The sequence below is a fragment of the Polyergus mexicanus genome, unplaced genomic scaffold, assembly GCF_030449975.1.
Source record: "Polyergus mexicanus isolate NDT 795.1 unplaced genomic scaffold, iyPolMexi1.0 SCAF_10, whole genome shotgun sequence".
NCBI lineage: Eukaryota > Metazoa > Arthropoda > Insecta > Hymenoptera > Formicidae > Polyergus > Polyergus mexicanus.
The window spans coordinates 9,793,189-9,808,532 of record NW_027223330.1 but is presented as its reverse complement, the minus strand read 5'-3'; the positions used below and the strand labels follow the sequence as shown (position 1 = coordinate 9,808,532).

Here is a 15,344-nt window from a genome sequence, read left to right as displayed (position 1 = left end):
AATAATAGTGTATACGGATTAAAATGGAGAGAATGAGGGCTAGATAATGGATATTACCTTCCTCGAGCGCATCATCGCCGTCGCTCATCAGCTCGTCGTCCGAGCAGATGTTCAGCACGTTCACTAACATTTCTGTGACTGCAAGACAAAAGGTAAAAAAATCGCCCGTTAAATTCTAAACAAAGTATTCCTCGATAAATACAATTTTCTATTACAAAGTCAATACTCCATTTATATCTCGAAATATATCAAAATTAATTTTATCTCCCGCGTCTAAATTATCATATTTTAATCTTTCTTATACACAACTTATTTTTACGATATCCTCTGATCGCATTAGCGGAAGAAAAAAAGATATAGATTCTGTTCGGAAATATATAATCTTTTTGAAAAGAAGCACAAAGATTACATACCTAGATTACGACTAGCAACAACTTACCTTTCTCGCCGACAAACGGCAAGGACCATGTGAAAACATCCATGAAATTGGGCAGCCAGTACGGGTGTGGCGAACAATTGAATTGCCTAATATTCATCACGTTGTTCTCGTACTTTAACACCGCCGCCTGCGGGCATAACGAGCATCGAATTTTTACGATTGCCGACCAATGTGATCCCTACCCGGTGGTCACATAAACGGACAATGCTCCGCATTTATGCGACCGTTAAATTAATATCGATCGCGACAGCGGTGCAGTTTCACGCAGACGCAAAACCGACTTTTACCTTGTTGTTGTACACATCGAGATAGTTGGGCGCGCTGAAGATGGTGATGAGCGATGGGAAGCCCGTCGTCTGAGATTTTCGGTACATACGATATCCGGCGTCTTGAGCCTCGTGCGCCCTTATGATGCTGAGCAAATTGTTGTTCTGCAGAAAGTCGCAACACGCCGCGTAACTGCAAGCAGACATTATCGATTGACCGTTTAAAATTATATACGATATATATTATATATATGACACAATAATTTGGCTGTATTAATGTATCTATTGTTTATATACCACGTATTTTGTATTTTAATAAATAATATGGAAAATGTTATATAATGTATAAAGATCTGGATTAAAAAAAAAAAATTAATCAAGTAGAATATCATTTTTTTAGACAAATTAATTATACAACAAAATTCATATAAAATAAATATGTTTCGTAAACATTCGCACGGGACAGATTATGAAAATGAATAAAAAAATATTTATTTCAGAAAACTGTGTACCACAAAATCGTGATCTAAATTATATCGTAATGCTCTCTTGGCACTTGCATCGAAAACAATTACTTGACTGCCAAATAATCAATCTTAGCTCGCCGAGAATATACAACAAGTAGTGCAACACTTCGTCAATGTAATATTAAAGATTTTAATTTTATTATTAATTTATTGTCTGACATTTTTAAGTTTCGCCTTCAAATTGCTAAATTTACCATTAATATAAGTTGTTATTAATATAAACGTTCGAGTCTTTCATAGGGTGAGCAGCTTTTGATCCCCCGTTGCTGTCAACCGGACATTGGATGACGGATCACACGATCATGCGGATTCACATAACATAAACAAATTAAAATCTAGAAGACGTCAACAGGACGACCCTTTTCGCACCGCCATAACTGACCTGGCCAAGCATCATGAGAAATGTTTGCCCTGCGTCACGGCAAGATCGATTAGTAGCCATTAAGACACGTTCGCAGCACCGACAAAGATTAATGACAAGATGAAATCTCTCGAAAACCACACACGGCCAGTATCGATCCCCTGGTCGACGAATCCCGACTTCGATATCCACGCACGTTTCGGTATGCACGACGATAAAATATAATTTATTTAACGCGGAGAGACGTTATTGCGGCGCGCGAAACGCGTTTGGTTCGATTCATGAAAAAAAAAAAAAATCACTATGGATCGTTAGGGAACGAACTCCTTCACGAGTCGATGGGATACAAGTTCGCACGCAAGTAGCGCGAGTCAGGATATAGTCGGACGACCGGCGGGTGATTACGGCTAAACTACTTGCATACTGCTCGTGACGCGAGATATGATTTATGTTCGCGTGAAACTTAATGTACCTATCCTTGGCCGAAACACGATAATGCGAGAATCGAAAATGAGAAATTAACCGACCCCCGCGTAGGTAAGGCAAGGTAACAGGCCTTACCTACAACATCTTCATAAAGGCCGTTATTATCTTATCGGAATCGCGATCATCTGTGCCGACATGTATGTTAATCAATAGCTCCTCTCTTGATTATTAAAATTACTTTTCTTTTAAAATTCCTACAATGCCATATATCTGCTGAATAAATATCTAAATATCAGGGTTGGGAAGTAACGCGTTATTTGTAACGTCGTTATTATATAGTTACTTTTTTTCGGTAACGATCGTTACTTTTTTCTGTAACGGTAACGAATTAGCCGTTACTTTTATCGTTATTTTTTGATTCTTTATTATCTTATATCTATTCAATAGATGTATTTTTTGAAAAATGTTTTGTAGAAGCCTTCATAGGCTGCATTCTGATAGTCACTGGCAGCAGTATTGAAAATTTATAGTAATGTAAATTATAGATTTTACAATACTGACAGTGAATATTGGAATACACTCTTAATAATATCAATATTTCTTTTATCAATATTTAAAAGCAATATTTGATAAAAATTTTCGACAAAATTGAAATTTGTAAATTACAATTTAAATTCCTATAAAGATAAGCGTATTAAAAAGTAAAGATATTAACATAAAAAATTAGAATCATTAAATAAGTTTAATATAAAGAACGCTTGCTATATAGAGACACTAATTTAGAGTTTTTAATTGTAACATAAATTATTACATTTAACATTGATTATTAAATAATTTTATAATCTAATAGCTTATTTTAGCATAAACCTAACAAAAAACAAAAACCTAACGAAAAAGTAACGAATCGTTATTTTCCAAGTAACGGTAACAGTAACGCGTTACTTTTTACAAAAAGTAACGGTAACGGTAACGCGTTACTTTTATAGAGTAACGTTCTCAACCCTGCTAACTAAATGTAATCGCTCGCGTAACATAATTGCATCAAATAAAATAAAAATAATAATAATAGTATCATATGAACGTTTAATGTCGATCTCCATTGTCGGGAAACTCGTGCCTCGAGGGATTAAAATACTGAAATTCAATTTATTACCATGTCTCACGAACAGTATACATAAGCAGATAGGAAACGTTACGAACGAGCAGGCGAGACAGTTGACACTTAACGAATCTCGGTGCTCATTAGCACGGCCATTCGTACAATTAGCGGATCCGCGAGAGAAGCTGTAGCGTGTCTGTGGTTTGCTGACGCTGTCGTATTACGCGACCGTTATTAATCCTCGCACAGGACAAACCGCGGACGTGTCCACGAACACTGACGTAGGGCGATCCGGCGAGGGAGCGGGCGTGACGTATGTAGGAAGATCTCAGAACTCAAAAGAGAAAGAGGAGAGAAACCCAAAGTTACCTCGTTTCACGCTATGTGATCACGTGTGGGCTGTGCCCAAAGTGCTTCCGGTTGCCGCTGTTCGCTCGAGACAAATGGCGAGATAATTATCTCGTTGGAGGGGAAAAGGGAAAAGAGAATAACGGACAGCTGGAAGGGAAAAACGAAAAAATCGAGTCCGATGACAACCGCGAGATATATCGCGTAAGCATATCGTATTTCCAGGGCGAGAAGCAAAAGGAAATCTGGCTACCGTGCTTGAGTAGCGAGAGATTTCGTTTTTCTCTTTTTCTCTCTCCACTAATACGGCCTTTATTATTACATTAATGTTACGTGATAAACCGACACTGTTATCGATGTGTCTTTATCGATAACTATATATATATATATCGATGCCATTGTTAAAAAATATCGTAAACGCATTTTTTAAATTGCAATCGCTTTCTAATATTTTCTGTCAGAAAGTATTTCATTTTCCAAACAAGTATTATAATCCACATAATTTTGAATATTTTATTACATGTATATTTTTTTGCATAATTGATAAATAAAAAAGTTTTTGAGAAAAAAATTTATACAGATAATTCTTTTTGAATTTCTTTCGCTCAATTTTGCATCGATTTCGCCTTTTACAGATATGTCTCGGGATATTCATAGTTGAATTATAAAAGAACATTTTAAAAATATTAAGCTTCACAAAGAAAGAAACAGACGATAAAATAAAAAAAAAAAAATTCTTTGATTAATTTTAATTATTAAATACATTAATAAATTTTCAAAAAATTAGACAGTGTTTGTCGGAAGAAACGATCCTACGCCAAAGTTTGTATTACGAAGGGAAGATATTGAAAGAAAACTTGACGGGGCTACATCACTCACCTGTAAAAGTATGAACAACCCCTGACGCTATTGTGGGAGAAATGCTCCGCGTTTTTCTCGTTGCCAAAGTCCTCGAGCGGATCCGACCAGAGAAGATCGCACATCGGCCCGAACGCCGGCGGCTCTTTGAACCTGTCCAGCTGAAACAGCAAGTCAATATCCATTGAATTAGCCCAAGAAATTAACTGACAGTACAATGGATTGTTCGAGCGGTCGCGCGCAAACACAGCGTAATTTTCGGCGTAATTGTTCGAGTCATTGTATAACTTTAGCGAATTCGCAGTGGTCTGGTCTGTTGAATTAAGCTTTGGCCGATCCTCTATTCGGTAGCTTAATCAGTTACGTTATACGTGAAATTTATGCGGCTTTAATCGGCCTGACTCTCTTTCGACTAATAGCGACGATTTTATTCATTGATCGTCCCTCGAAATTTCAATATCAAAATCACAATAGAATCGTACTGTCATCCTGACGCGCTCGATTTCTCGATATTTAAGAGATATGTCTCACTATGTCGAAACTCAAAATTAAATTCTAATTCGACAGAGATCTGACAGTGTCGACATGTGTACTGTCAAACAGCGATAGAGTCTCAAGGCAATTCTGATGCGAGTTTACATATTATGACAACGCCACGAGATTGACGAGATGCGCGTAAACCGGATCGTCTAGCAGATTGCATTAATCGGGCCACGACGCCTGACAATGTGTTCACCGCGGATTTCCAATGCCCGTTAGCTCTCATTAATTGGTCGCTAAACTTTGAAATTCAATATTTGACGTTGAATCAAAACGCCAAATCCTATCCCTCTGATTCTATTTGAGAGAGAAAGAGAGTGACGTATTATTTTTCTACGATATAAAATTTTATATTTAATATGCGCAAAACAGTTTATATATGAACATTCGATATATCCATATACTTTGTTACTATCTTAATTACCGCAATTTCGCAAAACGATTATTTAAGGGAGAGACAAGAACTAGGCAGACAGAGACTTATACTCCCGATTCATGAAGCACTCACAAACACGGTAAGGATTTATTCTCGGCCCGTCTCTCTCGAGTCGAGCCACTCCCCTCGAATCGATGTAGAGACTCGAAAACTTAGACAGCGAAGTTTCGCCGTCTCTACCGGCGGGCGAGTTTCCGAGCGGAATGGATATCGCGAAGTCGGGGGATGATCACGCAAAGACAGACGCCGCAACGAGAGCCCTCAAATATTTGTTCCGTTGATCTAATCTCACCGAGGAAAGTATGCCGCGCGGACTCTCATACCTACCCGTCTCTCTCAGCTACCTTCGGGAATCGCTAGTTTAATGACTTTCATGAATATGAATGATTCTAAAGGAGAGAGGGAAGATATTTCGCGTAACGAAACGTCTCGTTATAGCAAACATTCCGCTCCTCCCTTTAAAGTGCGATCAACGCTGATAAAATATTAAGAACGAAAATTGAGAGTTTGCTTACATTATTTGTACGCTTCATTTCTTTTCGTTGCAACAACAAAGGATTTGGATTTCCGTGAAAATTTTATATGAAAAAGCGTGTGTACAATATTAATATCTCTTTTAAAATGTACATACGAAAAAATAAAATATTAATTTTTATTGTTTAGATTTTTGTTTCTCATAAAACGGTATCGATTCTCAATTTAATATCGCAATATGTGTAAATCATTTGCGATTCGATACACCGTGAAAAACTCTTTCGTTAGATTTTATTAAAATGTTTTTAAATTTCCACATGTAATATCCGCGTGAAATAATACCGGACAATCGTGCAACGGGCATGAAAATAATCCCAAACGCAAGAATTAAAGCCGATTCTAGACGCACACACACACACATACAATGAATTTATTCGTCAATTATTTGACCGAAATATATAACATATGGTATCGATGCACAATGAATCCTATAAATGGAACATAGCAGTCATCGTAGAATATTATTTGATATGTCATCTTAAGCTTGAATGGCGTAATAAAAATAAAACTATTGTTCCATCTAAGATCCGATCGTATCATAAACAAGTATAATAGAGGGGTATATTAAAAAACAAAAAAATTAATTTACAGACAGACGGATACAGAATGTTTATGTCATACTTGTACAAATATAATCGATAATTTATCGATTTACCAAAACTTTGAACGTCACGTCGTCTTATTTGTAAACACCCTTCTGTATTCATTTACTTTGCGTATCGCGCGATGGAGAGACTTGACACATTCTGCCTCGAATGTACCACCTATATAACATTTATCTTCCGTACACGAGTCACTCTTATTCGGTATATTCGTATTATCGATTGCTTTTTTAATATAGTATATTTTATTGAACAGTCTCTGTCTCGAATATTCGTTATAACATTTATCTTCTCATAAGATGTGTCACTCGTACTAGGTCTATCGCTACTTTACGTTAATATAATTTGATTACAATAAAATTTGCGCACAAATTACCATACTGGTAATTACCTTCCCTCACCTTTGCATAATACAATTCGTAAGAGCCTTTATTGTTTCATTTTAATTTCAAATATAATAGATAAAAAAAAATTTTGATTTCTTTTCCATATTTCTTTCTTTTATATATTAATTATAAAAACACTCCCCCCTACAACATATTTAAATGGCGATTAAATCGATTAACTTGTAGATTATTTTGCATAATGTATATCTTCTAAAAATTTAATCTTTTTTCTTTATTCTGACCCAGATGTCTGAATTCTTGCGGTATTATTGACGTATCTGATAACACGTATCGGATTCCACCTTGCGCGATTACTCGATCTCAAGTTTGTTGCACGTGATCTTGATGCGAGTGACATGTAACAGGTAGCGTAATTACGTTGAATTGGTCGCATTAGTTCGCGACCTGCTTCCGCGTGAACGCATACAGACACGGGGCGTATCGGGCGTTTATTATGATATAATGAGCATTTGCTTCGCGATAATGACAGCAGCTGTATTAAGTGAAGCGAGCGCGCCTTACGTCCTCCTATCGTGTTCGCAGCATCTATATAGATTCGCAATAGTCCTTCAATAGCGCTATCGCATCAGTCTCGATGCTTTTCATCTCATGTCGATCTCAAATTGATTTATATATTGTACATAAAACGTAATGGGACAGAAATCAGAATATTCTTTTTTTGTAACAGACATTTTTTTTTTCTTTTTAGCTCTTTTATCAGCTTTTGTCTATTACGTTTCATAATATTATTCTGCACCAACATGTTTCTCTTTGGATAGATAAATATAAATAAGTCATTAAATCGTGTTTCAAATATTTAAAAAAAAAAAAGGATACCGACACATTATCCTAATTATTCGCATGAACAAATTTTCCCGTAAATATTTCGTACATATACTCGAATCAAGTATATTTATAGAGAATTACGTCATTTGTCGCAATTAGCTAATTATGAATAATAAAATGGAGAATCGTTATTCTTTATTCTCGTGATACATGAGACTCCTTCTTTGGTCATGCGAAAATTCCCATTTGAAGGAAATATTAATTAAAATTGCGGTTTCATGCCAAATTGTGGTCGCGCTCATGGAGGATAAGATAAAGTGCGAAGATGAGGAGGAGGAGGAGGAGGAGGAGGGGGAGAGAAGAAGGCGTCGTCGTTCCGCGGCACGAAACAAATGTAATTCAACATGACGCCTCGGCTCATTTCCTTAATGGAATGTTTCCTTTGCCCGTGACAGACATCGTTATGCATCGTCTGCGGATTATGGGCGAAAAATCGCTCTATGCTCGCTCGCTCGCCCTTTCTTTTCGACCTTCTCTACGAGCGGAAACGCTCGTAATGCGCCGGATCGACGCGATTCTCTCTCACACGTCGCGACGCCCACCGTTTCGATCGATACACTTCGAACAACGCTTTGTGTCGTATATCACACATAGAACGATATCTCAACGGTATCCTTTACGCGCAATTCCCACGTGGAGAATCCCTTTCAATCGTGCTCCCTGCCCACCCACGCTCTCTCCCTCCCTCTCTCTCTCTCTCTATCTCTAATCTCGCGATGACGCGTGTTTAATCGTGTTTACCCCTTTTATCCGCGTTCTGCCCGCGTAATCCGCGATTTATATTAATCTCTGGGAAAATACATCGCGTAAAGATCAAAGATAGACGCGTCCAACGAGACCTCCGTCCGTTTTGTTGTCGCTGTCGGCGTTCTCAGAGAACATGTGAAATACGAAAAATGAACGGGAGGTCGAATGTATAGGTCGAACGTAAAAGTTGCATGTACATCGCGCAAAAAATCGTTAAAAATGACTCGCGGCCTTTCGCTTCTATATTTATATAGAAACTGTATCCAAAGTCATTAATTTTAGTATTCACGCTTTTCTTATCGATGTATGTATAATAGATTTTTCGATAAATATTTACTTTTCTCGAGAGGAACATTTATCCTCTTTTTTTAGTACGACTTTTGTTAGAAAATATCTTTAATTTCATCAAAAAATTGATTTCTTTTTCAGTAATTTTAACCTTCAATTAAACGCCTTTTATGATCAAGTATTATTGTAAGAATCACGGAGCAAGAGAGCATGAACGAGTCCATGCTGAAACTGCTGTAACGAAACAGCAAAGCTCTATTCTGAATGCGCTCTAATTAACTGAAATCCACGTCTCTCTTCGGACGGAAGCGGTCTTTTCCTCGCAAAAGATCGCAATGTTTCAAACAGCCTAATCCACCACCGCGTTAAGAAACACAAACTCTCCCTCTGGTAATTTCTAGCCCCACGCAGGAAGGCTGGCTTCCCACGATAACGCGATTACGTGATTACGCGTGATTGTACGCATACCTCGTCAAAAGTCTCGCGGCGTAACTTGCTTGGTATACTTGGGCACATAATCACCGTATCCCCGGAGCTCCACTGAAAGTTTCTACACTGACAGTTCGGTTCGTTAGTCACGCGGGATATTTCGCGTTGATAGCGAGACGCGATCCTATACCTGAGAAATTCTCATTGAGAATTTAGATGAATTCGCGCTGCCTTTACGCGTCACCGAAGGAGAAACTTGCCTCGTGACAAGTGTCATTCTCGCGCAAATTTTCAACGCACAGAGACGATATAAAAGGAGGCAGAAGAAAAAAGAAGGAAGAGAAACGAGAGAATGCATTAACGTGATCCGCGTTCCAGCAACCGAACGGTATTAATGAAATCAGCGGACGCGATGGTTATACTAAAACAATTATCGAGCCCGATTGCGCCGCTAATCGCGTTCAATATTTTCGAATAAAGTGAGCGCGCAGTGCTTTTTTCTGCGGAGGAACAATAGCGGACGTTCGCGAGCGAGGAAAATTCGTTGGCGATCGTCGTTAAAGGCTGAAATAAATTCGCATTAATTAAATCTGACCCGAACGTCAAGCTATTCCAATCGACTAAGTTGCGAGCTAAAATATTTCACACGTCATTTCGTTACGATAGAAATACTTAACAGTGTAATATTTATCTAACATTGAATCGAAATCTCTTTACCTTCTCCATCGATAAAATAATTCAAGAACATTCGGGAAGCATAGAGTAATCTGACGTCGATTGTATCTACTACTTGTCATCATTGTCAGCATTTCTCATCCGTATATATCATGCTCGCGATTTAATTCGTGGCAAGTGATGTAAACGACGTGAAACTGACTCCTCCACGGTGGCAGACGCAACAATACTTTAATGATGCATAATTAAAGTGGCAAGTCCGTTAGTAACTACGACCCCTCCCGACGCCCAATCGCCTTACGACGGATTATATAAAACTTGGCCCGTTCAAACGTTGATCCTACTACTGCGAGATACGTACATCTGGCATCGCCAGCCAAACTTGGGGGCTTAAGCGACGGTTTGGCTTTTGCGACCGTCGTCATCGTACAGATACGGTAGAATTACGAGAGAAGCTTTCCTCTACCTTTGCCATGTTGTGTTACGCGATGTCATTTGGTATTCGTATCGTTTGTACAAGCGCTCGCGCGCAAAACATGCCTTTATACGCCGGGACACACGGAATAATGGAAAGAGGAGAAATGTATCCATTGCATAGTGCATGGTGTCCTATATCCTCCCTCAATTCGCATTGTATCGAAAAGAGCATGCAAAAGGGAGTATTACGATTTTGTAAATGAACGCAGTAAAGTGCCTTAATAACGGACTGCGTATAATAAAATATGCGCATGCAATAAAAAAAACGAGTAAAAATAATTGATATATTATAATATTCCATCGTATATATCGGAGAATAAAATGTTAAAATTCTCGCTGTTAAAAACGAAATTTGCTTACGGATATCGAAAGATTGCGTATTCGTAATGGAAGATGTTAGCGCGCGGATGGATGTGTCGGGAAAAGTAGTAGTTTGAAACCTTTAAAAATCCCCCGTGAAAACAAAAAGGCGAAGGTAGTCTGCAAACGGCATTTGTCCTTGCAATTATCGACTTCCGATCGTTGTTCGATCTCGAAAAAACTTAGAAGAGGAAAGCGAGCGCGATGGATGTTGGATCGTAGGAAGGACGGCGAAGATGTCCTCGATTTTCCCTCCCCTTCCCTCTCGTGCGTTCACTCTTCCTGTATCTACGGACTCGTTTTTCTCGCAATTGTTCGCGTCGGAAAAGAAACTGGGCGATCGCCGCAGAAGACGGGGACGGGCAAGAGAGAAGTGGGTTAACTATCGCGCGATCTCCCCCGAGAAAATAGCTCGTAATCTGGAGGAGTGGACGCGGTTCTTCTCCGGCTTCTTCTTTTCAGCGCACGTTTATCCTTCACTTCGAAATTATTCGGGAGCTCTTAATTAATCTACAGAAAACAAAAAGCCATAAAAAAAAAGCAGAGAATAATTTTTTATATCATAAAAATATACATAATATTTAATTTTATATATATTATTAAGTTCCATTATAATAAAGATAGTTTATAAAAGAGGAACTCTTCAAATCTTCCCTCTTTCTTTCTCTTTCTCTTTCTCTAAGTTTAAACGCACGTTCTCCGATTTTAGAAGAGAGCCACTTTTTTCGTTCTATGGGGAATCGAGCGGAATCGGAAACAATCGGAAACTCGCCGATGCTCGTTGCAGGGTGGCCTTTTGTTTCTACTTCTACGTCGTCGACTTGTTGTCGGTAAAAATGGAGGGCGAGCGAGAGAACCTCGGGGGATTATTAATTGCCAGATATATTATTCTTTTAGATGTTCTCGATCGCTGGTTTTTTACAAAGCCTTGTCACACGAGATACATTTACGTCGCGATTGGAAAAGCGAGTGGAACTCGCGAACTCTCTTCGTCACGGAAGTAAACATCTATTCCTATCAGCTTTTAAATATTTATGGAACGTAGTTTGTAAAACGATTTATATCTCTCGCGACCCATGTGCGTGCGCATACACGTGAATAGTTGCACGTTTTTACCGCCGCTACTGCTTTCTACGTGATGAATAGCAAAAAAATATGCAGTTACAGATTTCCGAAAATATTATCATTTTTGACAATTTCATAGATTAAAAGTATCAATAAAATAAAATAATATAAAATGGAAATTGTGATGCGAGATATAATTTTCTATAGATTCGACATTCTTTTGCTTTTCTTCTGAATATTTAAAATAACGTTGCATTTTTTTCCACATGTTAGAATTCTACGATTCTTAATATCGAGAAGCGTCTCCAATTTGTAAGCGTAATGTCTCTCATTTTAAATCATTTTAAATAACGAGAAGAAATTTTATTATTAATATGTCTCCTTTATCGAAATAATATGGTACAGTATAGAAAATATAATACGAGAGCTACCTTTATTACCTGTGTCTTTTATCTCCCGCGCGTTACGCAACATTTATAAGACCTCCTTATATTATGACACTTTATATATATAATGTTACATAAGTGTTTTTAGTACCGCGCTTTTCTGTGTTATTAAAGATTGAGCCTTTTGAAAGATTCAAGTTTTTAGCGTAGAAACTTCGTAAAATAATTTTCTCGATTTTTTTTTTCCCCCGAAGAAAACGCCCAAAGGAAACCGCCGTGCCGGGTCAATGCGTTTCAAGATCGCTCCGACGTTCTTTGTACCTCACCCTTCAATTCTTGCCCTTCTCTCCTCCACCCCTTTCCTATGTGTACACGCCTCGCCTTGTTGTTATTATTATTCTTATTAAAGCGGTTTCGCGCGCCGCGACACGCATACGCGTGCATACGCGCATGCGAGCGTGCAAGCGATTAACTTAATAGCGGTGCGATAGCGCGAGCTCGCCCGCTATTTAAAGCGCCTCCCGGAACACGATCGCATAAATCGCAAGTTTTCAGCCGATAAAACGCACGCGCCTTCCACACGATGCCCCCCCTTCTCGCCCCCCTCCGCTCGGTTCTCCATAAATTAAACGTAGTTAATGCAGCATGACCGATAAGGAATTGAACGGCTCTAATAAAGATCTACGACCCCCCCCTCTCTCCCGTCCCCCCACCCCATCTTCTGAGGGGGTCTAATCGTTTCTCCATGTTCATTTCAATGGATTCTTCGAATTCGTTAATAATTAATTGTGATTTTCTCTCTAAAGATGTATGCGCATAAAAGAATTCTCACGAATCGAGGTCGCGAGAATAGCGTTTTAATAAAACAGCGACGAGAGATCGTGCTATGCGATTGTGCGTTGGCGCGTTTTATTAAACAATGCGTGTTTTAATAACTCTCGCGACATTCATGCGCAAGAAAAAAAAAATCCTCTTTCACAATTTATGAATCTTCAAGTTTGAATGTAAATAATATAGTTACGCGTATGTGGTTCAAAAATTATATCTAAAGATTTTTGTGTTTCTTCCGTACTCCCTCCCCTCCCCCCCCCCCCTCCCCATTCCCCCAGCCCCTCTTTAAAAAGAATTAATGTACCGTCTCATTATTTTTCATTGCGACAAAAGTGTCCGAAGGCAAATTCCCTCTCGTCGAGATACCTCACGCGTGCGAGTCACGATCAAAGATTCAGAACGATTGTTCGGATGGCAAAAAGCGGGAAGAAGGTTAAATCGTTCGTTGAGAGCATTTTTAAGGTGCAGGACGCGTCACGTTTTACGAGCTCTCAAAGGATACGCGATATCGCCCAACCGGGACTGTCAATTTCCATATGAAATGTCTGGAAACGCCGGCGATAAAACTGTTTGGTAATAAAACATGGATTTCTAAATTTGATCTCGCGATGGAGAATGAAGAGGGATCATGAAACTACGATCAATAATACAATAAATTCTCGAAGAGAACCATCGCTCGTACAGAGAATGATATTTATCACTATCTATCTGTTAAAAAATATTCGTTGAAATCATTAAATGTGTTAGCAATTAAACGTGGATAATAATTGCGTTGATAATCTATTTTAAGATGCGAAATTCAGTTTACTCTCTTAATTGATTGCTGAAAGGCGAATCTATCCAAAGGTTCTCTCTATCTCTGTGCCACATTTCTCATTATATTTAACTCGATAATTTCTCGAGTAAAATTAAATACATTCTTTTCTCCTCCCTGAGCATTTTTATTCCGAACATGTCACGTTCCAAACGGCCGGCGTAGTCGAGGATTAATCCATGTCGTTTTACGGTACCGCATCATCGTAATTGTGCGTGCGTCGTTTTTCTTAATTAACTTGAAAATGCTGAGCTTCGCAAGAATCTGGTCGATCTTTAAGCGAGATTGCCGCGCTTCTTATTTGACCTACTCTCGAGATGCCATCTCTCCCTTACTCCCTGTATATCTGTCTGTCTCTTTCTTCCTCCCGCTCTCGATTTTGATCGCGATTTCGGACGCTGGAATTTTTCTTGACGAGTGAACATCGCGGGAATAAAAGCGAGTTTTCTCAAAAACTGAGATGCGCGATCCAGGCAGCTGGCGTTGACGAGAAATTTGACGAGATACTTTCCGAAGGAAAGGACGGACACGATCCACGGGCTCGATATGAAAATAGCAGAAATTTTACGGGCGCGACGAAATACGAAATTGCTCATCGCTCTCGAACGTATCGAAGCGAAACCCGATATCGATAGCCGGGAAATACTCGGGTGTCACTCGGAAATTCCGATTGCCAACCAACCCCTCGAAAAGGAGCGTTCATCTCGAAACAGATAGAAGGCGCGGTATCGAGATGAGTTCGGATGGGAGAGCTGAAGAAATCCTGCGAAGACGCCAATCTATTTTCCGTCTTTAACGATATACGGTCAAAGTTACTTATCACGAGAATAAATCTCGTTGCTCGATAAATAAAATTTAGCTACAATACAATAAAACGTACGCAATATAATTGTGCGCTTACACATTACCAACTCATATAATAAGAAAAGTAAAAGTGTCGGCAAGGATGGTGTTAAAAAAATAATCATTGAGAATAATTTTATCGATCGGCGTAATAAAACAAATCATAATTATACATAATGATAATGATGGAACATTTGTAAAATAAATGCGCTATTATGTTTCACTCCGGCTATATTTAATTTTAATTGATCTTATTCCACGCGTTTTATTGCTTATCTCTCGAATCATCTAAATGTAAATATAATGTGTAGTCAGGACACATGGAGACAAAAAAAGTCAAAGCCGAAAGAGAGCGATCGACGAACGCATTCGGGGCGCGTGCACGCACGCCCGTGTGTACGGGGCACGCAATGCAGGAAGGTAAAAGGCGTAGGTGGACGGATCGATAGAGCAGGTGGCAGCACGTCGGTGCTCTCCCTGGCTCGTTTCCGGCGAGGCGGAGAGTCCAATGACACTCCAGCCGATCGAACGATTGGCCTGGCATAATTATGAGAAATAATATCAAGGCTAATGTGCGCGCGAGCAGGGATGCGCGATTATCGGTTTAATCGAGCCTCGTTTAATTATGCGCAGATAATATTCGTGTCTTAATTCCTGGATGCGTGATTTCTTAATAAAAAGTCGCGAGAATACAAAAGAATGATTTCGATAGATTTGAATCGAGTGAAAAATCTTATTTTCGATACGATGTGACGAAGATT

At 38.9% G+C, this 15,344-nt stretch overlaps 1 protein-coding gene across 8 annotated transcripts in view; it reads right to left on the bottom strand.

Moving 5' to 3' along the window:
* LOC138937028 (serine/threonine-protein phosphatase 2B catalytic subunit 2) overlaps nt 1-15,344 on the bottom strand; it is a 111,491-nt gene that overhangs the window by 20,262 nt on the left and 75,885 nt on the right. For all 8 annotated transcript variants that reach the window (XM_070302883.1, XM_070302890.1, XM_070302884.1 and 5 more), the window contains exons 6-9: nt 4,346-4,485; nt 727-898; nt 440-566; nt 58-138 (exon numbers count right to left, since the gene is read on the bottom strand). In XM_070302883.1, the coding sequence (XP_070158984.1) occupies nt 58-138; nt 440-566; nt 727-898; nt 4,346-4,485 (520 nt within the window). The remainder of the gene's footprint in view (nt 1-57; nt 139-439; nt 567-726; nt 899-4,345; nt 4,486-15,344) is intronic.